Below are 17,798 nucleotides of genomic sequence, written 5' to 3'. Positions count from 1 at the left end.
AACCTCAGCTGTGTCCTCTTAGAATCAGATGCAAGACTGTTAGGGGGAATCTTAAGAATCACTGTCCTTTTATCTTCTAGATCAATAATTCTCAAAGTGCAATCCTCCTACCAGCAGCACCAGCATCACCTGGAGACCGGCTGAAAATGCAAATTCCTGGGCCTCACTCCAAACTGACTTACTGCATTAGAAACCCTAGGGGTGGGGCTCAACAGTCTTGAACAAGCCTCCCGGGTGATTCTGATGTGCATTAGAATTCAAGAATCACCGGATTAGATTCTAAAGTCTTGTGTGCCTCACTTTAGCACCTCTTCTCTTTGCAATACAGACAGATGGCTTACATTAGAATTAGAATAATCAACCAAAGAGAAAAGAGTTCCAATAGGGTACAGAAGAAAAGCAAACTGACTGGTAATAGGATGCTTTGGTCCGACATCTAGTGTTCTGATTAATAGATCACTGCCACCCATAACTAAGGATTTAACTAGTTTTGAATAACTGGCTCATAACAGTATTAAACTTTTTCTAGGTATATCTTAATAATTTTTGGATAAGGAAGAAAATGCACCAGGATGTTACAGGGCATCAAAGATACTAATCTGAGTAATTCTGCTGGCAAAGCATCAAGTGTCAATTAATAGAGACGCCCAATTAACTGAAGACATGATAAATCAGTTCATACTGTATTTCTAAATCACAGGCTCACATCACCTGTCACCTTATACATTCCTCCCCGCCCTTTATCCCTCAGGCCACCCACTTTGTAATGAATGAAGTCTACCTTCTTACAGCTCATTAAGCCAACAGTCATTCTCCGGCTCTAGATAAACTTTTTAAGAGCCATATACACGGTCAGCATTCACTCTTTGCTAAAGCCAGTGATGAAAGACATGGGCTCAGGGGAGCTGGACATAGAGTCCCATAGTGTGTCGCTAATGGATAAAGGACTGTGTCATCTCTAATTACAACCTTGTCTCTTTTCTTCCTTTGGAGTATGCAATGATGGGGAGTCATTTTTTATTTATGAATATGTCTTATCAAATCAATGCAAAGGTATATAGAATGAAAAGGAACACTTTTCAAATAGCTCTTGGGAAGGAGCACAATGCAAGAGACTAATTCCCCTCCCTCCCAAAGCTAACCTAGGCTTTCCTCTATCTTTGTCACATCCTCATTTCACCCTGCTACTGTGCCTTTATAAACTAAAGAGCAGAGGCAGTTCCTCTCTTTCCCCAGGTGAAGCTCTACATAGTGCTGGTATAGAGACAGAGATACACTATTTCTCAAGTCACAGTTGAAGCAGAATAAATGTATACATATCCAGAACTGTCATGACTGGGCCCCATGTCCCTTTGGAGTCAGGAAGCAACACCTGGGCTGGCATTTGCCTGGAGATGTCACAGCCACTTCTCAACTTCACCAAAGTCTGCTCTGCTGCTCAGCTTCCACTTTGGTGGAAAGCCAGGACTCATTTGGAATCAGGAGTGGGAAGAAAAAAAAAGGTTGGAAATCCCCCCCCCTTTTTTTTTTTGCTAATTTCAAAGGGAAGAAAGGGTGAGATGAGGCTGAAGCGGTTGAGGAAAGGTTAACTTACAGATTTCATACGGGACTTTGGAAAGTTGAGGCATCTTGGCAATGTTTCTCTTGACTACCTCTGAGAACACTAGTCTCCACTGTATTCTAGCTCAGTGAAAGATTTTTATTAGTGGCCTTATCTGAATTGTCCTGGTGATCATTTCTGGGGGGCAATGTGCTCCTCTTACCTGAAGTAACAAGAAGCGAGTGGGAATAAAGCTGCCATGGCTTAGCACTTCGCATTTTTAGATGAAAAAAACAGCAGTGGCAAAGAAAAGTGTGGCATGAGCCCTTTCTTGCTCAGAATGCTTCTTCCTTAAATCTCATGGCAGTTTGAGAAAGGGGGCTTGAACTAAATGGAATTGCTACCACGTCCAGACATCTACTGGTAGTGTATAGCAATATTTTAAGAAAACATTGGTTCTGAATAGAAAAAGTTCTGGTTGAAAATAATTTACTGTAGCTTGTTTTCCCTTAATATTGATTAGCCTACAGTTTGGTGATTTTTGCTTCAGAATAGATGGAATCATCGCAGTTCTTTCTAGTTGGAGTCCAAGCTTGATTCAAGGCTCCTACTTGAAGCTCCTCTATTCTATTCCCTTGTCCTTAGGCAGGATCACAATTAACCCAGATACAAGAACCCTCCAGAAGCAGATTTACAACCTGCCTTGGATTTTAGTTCCAGGATCATTTTACAAAAGAGGGTGGAAAACGTTTCCTGTAGAGGGCCAGATAGTAAATATTTTAGGCCTCGCAGGCCAAACTTTCCTGCCTCTACTCAACTCTGCCACTGTCGTGCTAAAGCAGCCACAGACCAAATGTACATAAGTAGGTGTGGTTGTGTTCAAATAAAACTTTATTTACAAAAATAGGCAGGGGGCCAAATTTGCCCTGTGGTCATAGTTTGCCACCCTGTTGTGGAACCTAGCGTGTCAATATGTTTGCTAAGAAATATTCTTTCTTGTATACTTTCTCTTCCTTTTGGTGCTTTTCTATGTCTTATCTTCCATGAAGACAAAAATGTGTCATCAGCATCTTTAGAAGCACAGACTCTCCATGGACTTGAAGAGTATAATTAGGTTATTACTGTGGATGTGCACCTTCTGATACCACTCTGGAGAGGGACTGCCAAAAAGGAGTCACATCCCCAGGTGCAGAAGGGGAACTGAAACCCAGAGCAGACAAGAGACCCTGAGGTCTTAGGATGGAAAGGATTTCAAAATCAGCAACACTGACTCCTCACTTTAGAGAAGAGGAAACCAAAGCCTAATTATAACAAAGCCTTGCCCATGCTTATTTCTCCAGTAAGATGCAGACCTGCAACCTAGTCCCTAACCTCACCTCCTGGCTCCTCTCAGACCAAGAAAGCCACAGTGCTGCAGGGCTGCTGCTCCCTGCCTGTGTGGCTCCTCTCCTCTCAGCACATGAAATGGGTTGATGACCTTTGAGGGGAGATACTTACTAGACCTCTCCCTGGGGGTTTTGGTGTTGAAGACCGAGAGTGGATTGTAGCGATTAAGGGTGGGCTCCAGGAATGCCACTGGTATGGCAGCTGCCAGCGAGGCAAGACATTCTCCAAGGGCAGGGCGTTGCCTGGAAACAAAGAAGTCCATTGAGAAGTGTGGCCCCCCACATGCTGGCCCCATGCATTGGCAGACCAGGCCTTCCCCATAGATTAATCCATGGACATCCCTAGGCACTAGGCTCAGCAAGCTTGCATGCACTTCTTCCCCTCCTCTTTCTCTAGACACTAACCAATGCTCTCACTACTTAGATCCTAGTTCTTTTTTTTGAGACGGAGTCTTGCTCTGTCACCCAGGCTGGAGTGCAGTGGTGCGATATCAGCTCACTGCAAGCTCCGCCTCCCGGGTTCACGCCATTCTCCTGCCTCAGCCTCCCGAGTAGCTGGCACTACATGTGCCCACCACCATGCCCGGTTAATTTCTTTTTCTATTTTTTTTTTTTAGTAGAGACGGGGTTTCACCATGTTGGCCAGGATGGTCTCGATCTCCTGACCTTGTGATCTGCCCGCCTCGGCCTCCCAAAGTGCTGGGACTACAGGCGTGAGCCACCACGCCCGGCCAGATCCTAGTTCTTAACTGGTTAAGATGATATAACACACTGTGCGGCTTTGTCCCTCTCTCCCAGCATGTGTGAGAGCAAGTTCTGCTGGTATCCAAATTGAGATGGATCCTCCCTGTTCTCAAAAATGCTTTGAAATCTGTGTAATTTCTCTGTGTCTCTTCTCTGCTATGGATGGAGCCTGTGTCCACTAGTGGGAACAGTAGGTAGCACACCAAAGCACCAATGAGACACAAAAATAAAAGACCTGCCCTTACAACAGAAACAATGGGTCCTAAAACCTACTGCTTGATTTACAGGAGAGACCTCAAATAACGGTTACTCCTTTCCCTCTTTTGTACAAATAGTTGACTGTCCACCATATCTTAAGGTCTGGTTCTTAAGTCTTCCTGTGAAGCAAGCAAACAAACAAAAACAAAAGCCTTGAGATCACACCATTGCACTCCAGCCTTGGTGACAGGGCAAGACTCCAACTCAAAAAAACAAAAAAGAAAAGAAAAGAAAAATTGTGATCTTAACTGGTCTTGAAAAAAAATGACTGCACAAGACTATGATAGAATCTGCAGACAGCAAATCTAGGGTATACAGAAGTGCTCTCCTTGAGATATAAATCTGCTGAACTAGAGAGAAGGAGGAGGGAAGGGTGGGTGAGTTGGCAGAAAGCTGTGCATTCCTTCGAAAACCCACCCAGTCTTCATTCAAGTTACCAAACATATTTTAAAAAGTGACCTTTTAAATTACTATCAGGGGAAGTTAATATATGTGGTTTTATGTTTTATCTTCTTCTTAGGCTTGGCTGATAGCCTACTTGGCTATGAAGCATTTGAGCCGATAACTTTAAAATCAGCCCCCAGTCAGCAACACTGGATTGACAGGTCCTCAGTCAGGCAATCTCTTCTTAGCTGATGGCTCAGTCTTGTCCTTTGGATAAAGGTTTGACTGCTAAAACCTCCCCACCCAGGACTGCTCCAGAGGCAGAGTGGAGGCCCTTGGACAAACCAGTCCTATTGTGCCCTGTGCATCAATGCTGCCCAGAGACGGAGATGGAGACTGCTGAGACGCAGGTGATATTGGCGAAGCTTTCACAATGCAGCTTCACTTCTGGGCAGGCCCCAGGCCAGGCCTATTCCCCTGCCTTTCCTCCTCAGCACCTGCTCTTCCCTGATTATTTCTCTTCTTTACTAAGTTCCAGGTGGTGGCCAGGCATGGGAAGAGGGGCATCATTTTAACTTCAGACCTGAGTTGCCAATTCCCTCGGTGACAACTGAGGATAGTGAGTGCTTCTATATATCAAATACAGGCATTCACAAGAGGCAATTTTTTTCAGCTAAGAGTTTTACCATCTTTACCACAGTGGCCAATGAGGAGAAATATGGTGTTTTCTCCCTTCAGTCTTGCTTTGTGAATTGGAAGAAGAAATAAGGAGATAAATTGTGAAAGGACAAGAAAGGCCACAGGGAGAGCACTGGGAAAGAAAACCTGGATGAAAATCAGGAATAACAAGGGGTAAGATTTCAAATCTGATAGCTTTATTTATTTATTTATTTATTTATTTTGAGACAGAGTCTTGCTCTGTCGCCCAGGCTGGAGTACAGTGGTGCGATCTCAGCTCACTGCAAGCTCTGCCTCCTAGGTTCACGCGACTCTCCTGCCTTAGCCTCCCGAGTAGCTGAGACTACAGGCACGCACCACCACACCCGACTAATTTTTGTATTTTTGGTAGAGACGAAGCGTCACCATGTTGGCCAGGCTGGCCTCGAACTCCTGACCTCAGGTGATCCGCCCGCCTCTGCCTCCCAAAGTGCTGGGATTACAGGCGTGAGCCACCGCGTCCTGCCTGACAGCAAATTTTACACAGAGATGAACCTAGGAGACAAGGGGTCCCGAGGTGGCTTGGGACTGGATAGATCCATTATTCTTCTCTTTTTTTTTTTTCCTCTTTCTTTGACCAAAATTAAAACCATGATCTCCTGAAAGTGGATTTCTAGAAGGTTAGTCAGACACGAAGGCAGTCCTTGGGGTAAAAGGCTGTTGCTAAGTCTCAGTTCTCTGGTGCTGTGTTGACTCAGGGGACTGGCCCTGCCCTCTCATATTAATTACTAACAAACCTGACCACTCCACAAGCTCCACAACAGGGCATTTTCTACTCTGGGGTGCACATTGGTGCTAAGTAGCTTCTTGCCAAGAAATAAACAACAGCTCTCTTGGCCTAGCTGTTAAAAAGTTAAACCCAGGGGAAAAAAAAAAAGTAAAACTGAGAAGTCTATAAAAGTAAAACCCAGAAGTCTGCCAATTAATGCTCCTGGCTATGAAGTATCAGTGTGAATGACTTTGGTCCCAAAGCCCAAGGAGGGATTGAGCTAGGCAAAGACTTGCTGTTATTAATATAAGGCTCATTGGTCATTAGTGCTCCCCAGCAGGGAGTGTTGGTATGGGCCAAGCTTCCCACAGAGAAAAGCCTACAGAAACAGCTCCATAATAACCAGAGGATATATTGGAAGGGTTTATCATTGGATATGGAAACTCTCTTTATTTAGAGACAAGTTCTTGTTTCGTAGCCTAGGCTGGAGTGCAGTGGTGCTATCACAGCTTACTGCAGCCTTGAAAGCCTGGGCTCACACAATCCTCCCACCTCAGCCTCTTGAATAGTTAGGACTATGGCATGTGCCACCATGACTGGCTGATTTAAAAAATTTTTGTAGCCACTGGGTCTTGCCAGGTTGCCCAGGCTCGTCTGGTCTCGGTTCTCACTGCCTCATACAGTATTTTTCACACAATACATACTTGGTCAATGGTGACAGACTGGACAGTGTTCAGTTTGTATTTCAGTTTTTGTTACATCCTAATTTGACAAGTAGCACTTTCCCTTTCAATCTCTCAGTTTTATTTCCATGTATCTGAATCTTGCCTTTCAAAATTGATTGTTAGGGATATAGGAAAAGACAAAGTCATCAAAGTAATAATAATAATATCTTGCACGTAAATGGTGCTTTGCAATTTTGAAAGTTCCTTCATTTATATTCCAGAGGGTACTAAAGAGAGAAAATAACATGTAACAGAGAAGCAGAAAGCACAGTGGGGACAGGGCAGGACACGGGTCTAGACAGCGGTGATGGTGACCTTAGAGGTTTAGGGAACATTGTGCAATGTCTGATCAGAAATAATTGGTCAAAGGGAGCCAGACAGAATGAAAGAAACAAAATAGCTTTAAAGCATGAAGTAGAAAACTCAGTCTTCATTTGAAACAAAACTGAGACCCAGTGTTTAATGTTACCAAGTTTCAAGCTTTGCTTTCTTGAATAACCCCCATCAAATGCTCTTTAAGCTCATCAAAGTATCTCCGAGTTAAATAATTTGGTATTTTGCATGATTAAATGCACAAACCATTACCCTTCTCTGAAATTTTGTGTCTGCAAACTCCACTTGTCAATGACATTCTCAGTGTTGTTGTCTCAATTAGAAAACATTCCAAAAGAAATGTCTGTACTCTGTTTCAATGACTTTGCCCCTCACAGTCAACCCTATCACCAAGGTGTCTTGAATCATTTCTATCTACAAAGCATACTCCAGGTGTAGCTGGAAAGCAAGTATGTAGTGATTCCCTTACATACGTTCATCAGTCAAGGAGACGTCAGCAAAAGGTGGTAGAGAAATGGTGGGTTCATTGTACTTTCCTCTGTGAAACCCACAAGAAATGAAAAGAAACTGGGAAGACATCTTGATCTATGCTAAAATTGGAAAATGTACAGTAACTCTGAACCCATAAAATATGAAAACCAAATCAAGTAAGGACACCGAAATGGAAACATACTTTCCAGACCTGGAAGAGGACTTTGGCCTCTGGAAGTGAATATAGGGGTTTTCAGGGGGCCAAAAGATAAGGTTTTGCCTGAAACAATGAGGATGAAGGGTGTGAGCAGGCCACGGGAGACCTGGTGGGCAGCATGCGTGTGGGGCCACGTTCCATTACAGAGTAGCAGATGGGAACAGAGTAGGGAAAAGTATACATGCCATCTGCCATTCTCATAACTTGGACTCCTAGCCTAGAGAAACCCTGGAGGTCAGGCAAAGCGAAAGAAGTAGCCCGTTTTGTGGCCACTGACTTGAGTTCTCTAAGTAGGGAATACAGTTACATTAAATCACTAAACACAAGTCTTATGACTCTAGGATGCACTGAGTTTCACCAACCTCTCACCTGGGCCAGCTGCTTACTTTAGCTGGGGGAGAACATCAGAGGCTGAGCGTTGGTACATTGCTAGGGCTAAACACACGGCTGATTTAGGGAGAAAGAGTTAGTCCTGAGCCAGCTTCTCAGATGCGAAGCTGCCTGCTGTTTCTTCCTGTTCATTCTCCTCCATTTTAAAACACACAAGCACACACATCCTCTCCACTCCCGAGAACTAGCAATGTACCTAATAACCAACACACAGATGAGAAACATAGTTCAGGGGAAAAAATATTTAGGAAAAAAAATACAGAAAAAAGCAATAGGGACAGCCTTAACCTAGGGGCTTCTCCAAGCCTTGACTTCTACCAACATGGAGCACGAAGCACAGGCACAATTTTCACGGTGCTGCAGATACACAATCAACCTGGAATGAATCCATGAATAAAGGATAGAAAGTCACATGAAGAGCAGTCTTTTTCTGGTCTGACACTTCAGAGTTGACTTTTTGACTTTTTTTTTTTCAAGAGAAGAATGCATAAGCTTTACAAAAAATTGTACCAAGAAACATACAGACATATGGGTGAATGTATACTTATATACATATAACAAGAGAATGAGAAAGATACTGAGGATGTATTTACAAATGCTCAGTGGGAGAAATAAACTAAAAACATCTGCCTCAAGTGAAATTTGGCATTAATAGAAAAATTTTTGGTTGATTTTTCTGTGATTTGGTATAAAATATGGATAAAACTTTGTCTGCCCAGTTCCTATCCTAAATTACAAATGATTTATCTATATTTTATGTAAAACAGTAAGGAAAGCCTGACAACTGTTAAAGACTTAAAATCATAATAAAAACAAACGTAGCCATTAGTTCCTCAATTTCTTGTATTCTGGAAGCTATTTAGAAGCCGTGATTATGAAGAAACAGACATTTCTACAACATTTTTTGGTTTCTAGTACATGACTTCAAGTCAGTAGTTCCTTAGTTCTTGAAGGGGCTGAAGTCTTTTATTTCATCTTTGGCTATATTGAGAAACTGCAATTTGAATAAATATAAGTTCTGACATGAGATGAGGGTTCACTACTAATTTGTTTGATAAAAGCATTATACATAGAGGCAGCACATAGAAAGCAGATACCGGAGGATTTTCGATTAAGTAATTGTAAGCACAGACCGAATTCTTTCCAGTTTGCTTGTTTGAAAAGGCAAGAAAGAAAACAAAAATCTTCCAAGGATAAGAGTAAGATCTAGTTTTGTTAATACTGTTTATCCTTCCAATCTTCCCCATGGATTAAACAGAACAACAACAGAACACAAGGCATTTGATGCTGAAAAGCAAGGGGTCACCGAGGGCCTCTGCTGCGACAGGCAGATTAGAGAGGCAAAACTGGAACCCACACGCTTCTGCAGTCAGCTTGCTCAGACTCAAGAGTATTGACTAGCATTGCTAATACCAAAGTGTGCACTTGTTGAAAACTATGGCAAATCTGACAGCCAAGACTGGTAAAGGTCCAGGGTTGTAGCACACAGAAACTCATTAAACACTAAAGCAACTGCCTCATGTCCCTTGAGCTTCTCAGCGAACTTTAACCTCAGAAACTCTGGAAGCTATTTAGAAGCTGTGATTCTGAAGAAACAGACATATCTCCAACACATTTTGGTTATGAGCACATGATTTAGCTTGGCTATATTGCTTCTCCAGCCACATACATTCACCAGCTATCTCCACGGGAGTCATAAATCTCAATAGCCTCATCATTGCACTTCTTTACATTGCCAAAAGCATGTCATAAACAAGGCTCAAAACCACCATTCTGTATCAGTGAGCATTTTGGTCTTGCTGGATTGAAATGATATCATTAAGTGTGTAAAAAGCTGTAAGTAACATTTTACTATGCCTGAAAGTGTTAGCCTCTTCGTTCACCAATTACCTTTCAACATAAATGTTCTTTCCCGTCCCAAGGGAGTAGAGGCTGCACAGTATGTGGTAGCATGAAATCTGCACATCACCCACTGAAACAAAGAAGAAATATCATTGATTTGCATCAATCCTGAATACAGAAAGGATCCATGAAGAGGAAAAAAAAATGCATGAGCATCAGTAAAGAGTAAAAGATCTCTCCCTTTCTCTCTCAACAAACATATCCCTTTTCTACCCAGATGCCAGTTTGCTAATTGCTGGACTAGGAAAAAAAAAATATAGGAAAAATCCTCCACTGAGCAATCCCAGTTCCTTTGTGGGGCTTATCATGAAGATTACATCGCTTCACAGGGAAAGGAATCATTTGACCAATGGGTCCTTCCATAATGCGATTTGGTTTGTTTCCAATAGAGACATTTTAGCCCAATTTTATCCAGGGCAATATTTCCTTCCTTTGGAAGGATGAATGCAGAAAATCTGAAGCTTGAATGAGCCTTTTGCTCATTTCCCAGGAAGATACGTCCAACTGCTAGACTTCCCTTAGAGATAGAGCAAAATCCCTCACATCTGCCTATCCCAGGTTCTCTGCTGGGTGTTCTGCAAAAGGCAATTCAATAGTATGATTTTATCATGTTTCCTAGGGGAAGGGCATGTTTTGCTTGTGAATCTGCCGGATACACATCCCTAGCCATGTCTGGAGCTCATACCAAGGCCGGGACTACTTTCAGAACTAATTTAATGTTTTCTTTTCCGACCAAGGAACTGCATTGTTTCTATGGCACAAAATAATGAGTTTGGATGTTCTTCCAGCCCCCACACAACAGAAATCACTGATTTTCAGTTGTTCAAGGATATGAAAGACATAGTCTTAGCTATCAACAACTGGTCAAATTAAATCATGTCCCAATATTTAAAGTGTAAAACTGAAGTCTGGTGGCAGACTATCTGCACAGGGGGCTGGAGGAGGTGGTGGCACTAAATATGGTGTTAATGCAAACTAAAATAAAACCAACCAACTTTGGTCTTCTGAAAGCTCAGATAATGAAATGTTAGCATTTTTCCTTTGCTCCTGGTATCCAATGAATAAATTAAGTCTTCTTAATAAGAAAAATGATGTCTCAAAAACCCAGGAGCAAATCTGTATCTCCCACTGTATTACTCAGATAACCTTTGAAATTAAGCGAGAGTACAATAGCTGAGAGCTAGACAAGCAGATGGGAAATTCTGGTCCAGAACAAAAGTGGAAAAAGATAAATATTATGTACTCAAATTAGGGAATTTCTTTCCATTCCAAGAGTATATTACTTCTTCTTCTTCTTCTTTTTTAATCTAAGAAAGAAAAGGCATGGAATAATTCTCTCTCTGCTCTGCCCTCAAGGTCAATGTAAGTGAATGGGCCCTGCACCTCCTAGCTGGGGCCATGTGCACATACATCCACGACAAATACCAGTAGAACTCACAGAGTAGATCCATTCCAAACTGATGCTGAGTGACGTGCTCAAAGATGGACGTCAGGATGGGGAGCAGAGCCACTGTAGTGTAGTTAATATTCTGAGAAACGCCTTTAATCTGCGTTCGGGAATGGGTGAACTTCCCAAGTTTCAGGTTTTCTGAAGTCTTCTCCAAATCTTCTGCAGCATTTTCAAAGAATGCTCGTAACCCAGCCTTCACCAGCTCTGAGCCTGACTTCATGACAGTCCTGCAAGCAAACAATGTTCAAATCTAGAAGCATAATCTGAACTTTTGGCCAATCCCCTTCTTGAAACTGGCAGTGTCGTCTGGGCACTGTGTCAGGAGAAAGGCAGTGTCAATGACACTGTGTCAGGAGAAAGGGAGAGAGCAGTTAACATCCAGGAAGAAACCTGAATCACACAATCAATCCCAGAGGGGCTAGCCACTGGACAGTCTGAGGAAAACATTGCTCACCTCTTCAGGAAATGCAGAGAACAATTTAGAATGAAGCCAATATTGGTCACCCACTATTATCTACAGTAAGTTGCAACTGGCTAAAGTCTTCTGTAAAGAAAAGTTGTGGGATAAACAACTTTTTTTTTTGAGACAGAGTCTCACCCTGTCACCAGGCTGGAGTGCAATGGTGTGATCTCGGCTCACTGCAACCTCTGCCTCCCAGGTTACAGCAATTCTCCTGCCTCAGCCTCCCGAGTAGCTGGGATTACAGGCACCCGCCACCACGCCCAGCTAATTTTTGTATTTTTAGTAGAGACGGGGTTTCACCATGTTGGCCAGGATGGTCTCCAATTCTTGACCTGGTGATCCGCCCGCCTTGGCCTCCCAAAGTGCTGGGATTACAGGCGTGAGCCACCGTGCTCAGCCTAGATAAACAACTTTTATAAAGGCTAGCTAGAAACATAAACTCTTCCGATGTAAGACCTCTTAGAGGAAAAGAGCAAGGAAATAAGTCAACAGAAGCTTAGATTTCTGTTAGTTTGCAGGAAACGTCCTAGGTTGGATGAGGAAAGAGAAAAGAGACAACTAGCCGTTTTAAAGTAGACAGCTTAATCAGACCTCTGGAAAACACAAAACAAAACATTGAAATGTGATCTACAGGGATGAAGATCAGCTATGGACATTTGAAGCCTTCCCTCAAAACTACAGTATTTCATAAAACTTAGAATCGGAACAAAGCTTACAAGTCATCTATAAGTTTTGTATTTCTATATCTTATTCAGGAGATTATGAAAGACTTGGTTCAAGGACAGATGCTTTTGATCTACATCATTTTCCTGATAATCATTCAACTCATCAAGACAATACAAACAAAGAAATAAAGTCAGTTAGGCTTGTTCTTATCCTATAAGTATTCATGAGCTATCTTTCTAACTTTTTTTTTTTTTTTGAGATGGGGTCTCACTCCGTTGCATAGGCTGGAGTGCAGTGACCTCTCATGAGAGCCTCCTATGCTCAGCAATCCTCTCACCTCAGCCTCCCGAGTAGCTAGGATCACAGGCATGTGCCATCATGTCTGGATAATTTTTAAAATTTTTTGTAGAGATGGGGGTCTCTGTTGCCCAGACTGGTCTTGAACTCCTGGCCTCAAGCAATCCACCCACCTCTGCCTCCCAAAGTGCTGGGATTATAGGCGTGAGCCACTGCATCTGGCCCTTCCTAACTTTCTAGTCCCAGGTTTTGTCAGGAATAATTACTAAACACACCAACCTGCAACTGACCTTCATTTAAAACAAAACAAAACAAAATAAAACAAACAAACAAAAAACTGGACTCTCTCAAGACTTTTCCCAAGTTTCTTGGAGTAAAGATTTCTCATCCCTTTAATAGTCCTTACTCTCCTCCTTTTTTGTACCCATTCTCAGTTCATTGTGGATTTTCATCTTTGGGATGCTCTTTTAGTGTCCCACTATTTTAGGTTGGTAACCTCTTTTGCATTGGGTCTTAGGAGGTGTGTCCTCCTCCCAATTTTGATAAAGACGTTTCTTTCTTTTTTTTTTTTAAAGATGAGGTCTCTCTATATTATTCAGGCTGGTCTTGAACTCCTGAGTAGCATCGACTATAGGCAGAAATCATGGTGCCCGGCTCTGACAAGGACCCTTCTTAATGGGCATGTTAAAGAAAGGTCCCTGTAAGTTCTTTCCACTGCTTCTCTCTTATTTTTATTTTTTTTTTTAAGACAGGGTCTGGCTCTGTCATCCAGGCTGGAGTGTAGTGGCGTGATCTCAGCTCACTGCAACCTCCACCTCCTGGGCTCAAGCCATCCTCCCACCTCAGCCACCCGAGTAGTTGGGACTACAGGCATGCACCACCATGCCTGGCTAGTTTTTGTATTTTCTGTAGATAAGATGTTTCACCATGTTGCCCAGGCTGGTCTTGAACTGTTGAGCTCAAGTGATCTGCCTGCCTCGGCCTCCCAAAGTGCTGGGATTATAGGCGTGAGCCACCGCGCCTGGCCTGCGTCTCTCTTTTCAGTCTCATCATTTGTGTTATTACCAGAACTTATGTATTATTTTTTAAGACTTCTTCCCAAATCCCTAGGCCATGACATCAACATCTTTGTCTCTGATTCTTTTGAAGCCAGATCTCTGTGCATTTCCTTCCTTGGCCATTTTGAATTCAGAGCGCTGTGGTTCATCTTTCCCATAACATTTGTAGATTCACCACCCACCAGTGGGGTTTGCCACATTATATATTTTATCTTCTGAAAGACAAACTTCTTAGGAAGGAAAGAATTGATCAGGCCTTTGCATTCCGTCTATGCCATGGCAGTGGCTCTCGTTATGTGAACTGAGAAAAAGAGAGTGCTAACTTCTAGGGTCTTTGCCCTGTCTCCCCTCTCTTCTCAAAGCCTGGCAGCAGCGATCTGTCTTCTCTTCAGTATAATTAGTGAGATGAGAGGGTCAGAGAGGAAGTCATGAGAAACTATTGGGAAAAACTGGGCAGACTTACCTTGTGTCAAGTGTCTGAGCTAAGATGTGAAGACAGCTCACCATTGTAGTAGAATCACTACCTGGAATTAAAAAAATCATCTGTGATTCCCTCAAACCACTCAGCCTGTCTTTCAAATGCAATCTTCTCCATATGCACAAGCCACAGCCCAGCATAATTAACTATCAACACATAAAGTGCTGGGCCTGTGTTCAGCGACAATGCATTAATTTCTAGCCTGACACAGCCTTTGCTTTATGATGGATGTCAGAGGTAGAGCTTAAAATTTTCATTGGTGTGGAAAATCTGAGCAGTTAAAAGGGTAAAGAGGTCATTTATCATGCTTCAGATCAATTTTCTATGGCAAATTTAGGTGACACCTTAGTCCCAAGGCCCGGGTTGTCTGAGGAAGACACAAATAAAGGCAAAGTGCAAGTTCAGGATAATTACAGGGAGGAGCGGTACCTTGAGCAACACTTCACTTACCAAAGAGGGAAATTCTGTGTCTAACAAGGGCGGCAAGTTTGCAGAACAGGCTGAAGCAGAAAAGAAAGCAATTCAGAAAGTCACAGAGATTAAAGGACTCACGCTTTGTATCCCCCACCCCAATGTCCCTTACACTGTGAAACAGAGAGCACAGAGTGGCATTCTAGGAAGATGCACTATGTTCCTAGCAAAGAATCCTCTGGTCCACACTCAGGAACATGTGTGGTTCACACTGCCTTGGAGAATCATGAAAGGTACCTTGCAGGCAGCTCCATCTTTATTAAACACAATCCCTCTGAAACAGTTATAGTATTTTGCAGTGACCCAGTGCAAAGTATACTTTGCTATAGAGTACCATGTACTGAAACGTTCATTTGTGTGACATTCAGGGATAAATGAAGACTCCAGAAAAAAGCATGATTTTCCCCTTGTTGCAATGGATTGCAAACCATTTTGTAGCCTTCCATTGAGGGTATGAAGTTTTAGTTGGGAGGTTGGCAAGAAGCTGGGATCGGAAAAGTGTTAATGGTTCAGGTACAAGGTGAGATTGTGTTAAACAAAAACATTTTAAGAATTGTGTATTCTCTGTCATCTCCAGTTAGTCTCCAGGCCTGACCAGGTCACTGTTCTAACTGGGTCCTTGGAAACTAGGAAAGGCCCATGTTGTATATTTTTGTGTTTTTTGACTCTCCTTTATGCTTTCACCCATATTTTCCACTGTGGAACCACTGAAGGTTCAGCTGTGCCTCATTGTTTGACTTTCCACAGTGCCTAACGAGGGCCTTGTGATGTTAGAAAGGAGTCCATCGCTGTTTCTGAACATGCTGCTAATGGACCTCACCTAGGGGCACTGTGGCCATCATTTGACCTGTGTTGCTGAGGCTCTTGGGAAGAGATTGCTCAGAACTGACATTACTGACACTGGCATGGCTAGACAAGAACTTTGCAGTTGCTTCAGAAAGCAGTGGAATAGAAAGAGGGAAAAAAGAAGAGAGAAAAAAGCCACCTGGATAGGCCACGGGGTCCCCTGGTGACACATTCCCAGTTTCTGATTCATAACTCGTCACGGAGCTCCTTACCCCATTCAGGGCAGAAGTCTTCCACAGGACAACTCAAATGGGGAAGGAATACATCCTGAGTGTTGATGGGGATGAAAACCTGCTCACCTTTAAATGGTTTTCAATAAATGCCCTGAGTCTTTTTGGACTGTCTACTGGAAAATCACAACAAAAGTTCCCATGGCTAGTTAATTGGTCTTGCAGTGGAAAACAGTTGGGACCCCCGGCCTATAGCTTAAGAGAACACACAATAAGTTACCAGAAACGTGGCAGCCATCTAGAGTGAAATTAAATATCGGCTGCTCTTTTTTTCTTCCCATGGTTTTTTTTTTCAGAGACGGGTATTTGATGCAAACTCATGGAGCTGAGGCGAGGGGCTAACCCTGTGGAATGTGGGCTCTGTTCCTCTGTGATTAGCTGGGCTGTCTTGGGGAAGCCCCTTAACTACTCTGTGTGGTAACTTTCTCACTGTAGATAGAGAGTCATCATAGGACTCGGGTTTCAGAGTTAGGGGCAGGTAAACTCAGGTATTTCTGGTGAAAATGCTTCAAGTTGGACACATGTTCTGTGTAAACACAAAACAATGTTTTTCTAACAAAGGCAGATATTTGGGTTGTTTGATCCTAATACTAACATGGCTAATCTCATTGTCAGAAGTGCTTTCTCAGGCACGCCAAGGCCAGGATCTGAAATTTCCAAAGGCTACTGCTTGTTCCCTGTGGAGCCTGGGATTTAACTGGAAGCACCGTCTTTAGCTCAGAGTTATGAGGGCCCCGAGTCCCCAAGTGCCTCTCCTCCACCTCAGAGTTTGAAGACAATAAACGAAAGGAATCTCAGGGAGAGTCTGAGACCCATGGGCAAAGGGCTGCAGATGCAGAAGAGGTGGCGCAAGGGCGAAGGCTGCAAAGAAGAGGAATCTGGCAATGCAGACACATTCAGTGCAAACACGACTGCTTCTGTGGGAGGGCAGCAAGCGCACTGATGGATTTGAAAGCTATTTGCAAGGCTGATCAGCTCTAGGTTGTATTCCAGCCGTGACAAATGGTGCCTGGTTGAACAAATGTTACATTTCCATGAATTAATAATCTAAGAAAAGTAGATAAAGAAAACAGACACACCTGCCCTCTGTTGGATTATCTGAATATCTCACTTTACTCACTGTTTCCCTAGCTTCTTACAAAACAGACTGGTGCATCCTGCAAATGTTTAGGTCGTCTTCGGTCAGCACCTGATTTTTAAGGGTATCTCATTTTGATAGCATGGGGCTTCTCCTGTCTTAGAGTAAGTAATTAGGGTGCAGGATAAATCATACTTCACGTGGATACAAAGGACTGGCTTTTCTTTTCTTTTTTTTTCTTTTTGAGATGGAGACTCACTGTCTTGTCCAGGCTGGAGTATAGTGGTGCCATCTCGGCTCACTGCAACCTCCATCTCCTGGGTTCAAGTGATTCTCCTGCCTCAGCCTCCAGAGTAGCTGGGACTACAGGTGCGTGCCACCACACCCAGCTAATTTTTTTGTTTTTTTAGTAGAGACAGGGTTTTGCCATGTTGGCCAGGCTGGTCTCAAACTCCTGACCTCAAATGATCCACCCACCTCAGCCTCCCCAAATGCTGGGATTATAAGCGTGAGCCACCGCACTCGGCCAGGACTGCATTTTTATTCTTGTCCTAACTTAGAAGAGTCACTTTGGGTAGTAGAGTTAACCCAACTGAAATTCAATTTCTTCATCTGGAAAATGGAGATCATACTACACAGGCAGTTCTCAGAATTTAAAACATCATGATGTTTCACAGAGATTTTTACACAAATGGGCAATAACTCTTATATATAAAAAACTGTGCTTAATGCTAAGTGTTTCATAAAAGTTAGCTAAATCTCAAAGTTGAATATCCTCCCCAAGATGGTGATATTTAATGGCTGGGCCCTATAATGTACACTGTTCACTGGATGCTAGGGAAAGCGTTTTTAGACTATTTTCTTTTTTTTTTTTCTTTTTGAGACGGAGTCTCACTCTATTGGCGAGGCTGGAGTGCGGTGGTGCGATCTCGACTCACTGCAACCTCCGCCTCCTGGGTTCAAGTGATTCTCCTGCCTCAGCCTCC

The 17,798-nt window shown here is 43.0% G+C and overlaps 1 protein-coding gene across 2 annotated transcripts in view; it reads right to left on the bottom strand.

Annotated features, from left to right (window-relative positions):
• RYR3 (ryanodine receptor 3) overlaps positions 1-17,798 on the bottom strand; it is a 563,020-nt gene that overhangs the window by 83,681 nt on the left and 461,541 nt on the right. For both annotated transcript variants that reach the window (XM_034938474.3, XM_057299827.2), the window contains exons 61-65: positions 14,638-14,687; positions 14,173-14,233; positions 11,214-11,452; positions 9,764-9,845; positions 3,038-3,168 (exon numbers count right to left, since the gene is read on the bottom strand). In XM_034938474.3, the coding sequence (XP_034794365.3) occupies positions 3,038-3,168; positions 9,764-9,845; positions 11,214-11,452; positions 14,173-14,233; positions 14,638-14,687 (563 nt within the window). The remainder of the gene's footprint in view (positions 1-3,037; positions 3,169-9,763; positions 9,846-11,213; positions 11,453-14,172; positions 14,234-14,637; positions 14,688-17,798) is intronic.

The sequence above is a fragment of the Pan paniscus genome, chromosome 16 (assembly GCF_029289425.2).
Source record: "Pan paniscus chromosome 16, NHGRI_mPanPan1-v2.0_pri, whole genome shotgun sequence".
NCBI lineage: Eukaryota > Metazoa > Chordata > Mammalia > Primates > Hominidae > Pan > Pan paniscus.
This window is presented reverse-complemented; position numbering and strand designations above follow the sequence as displayed.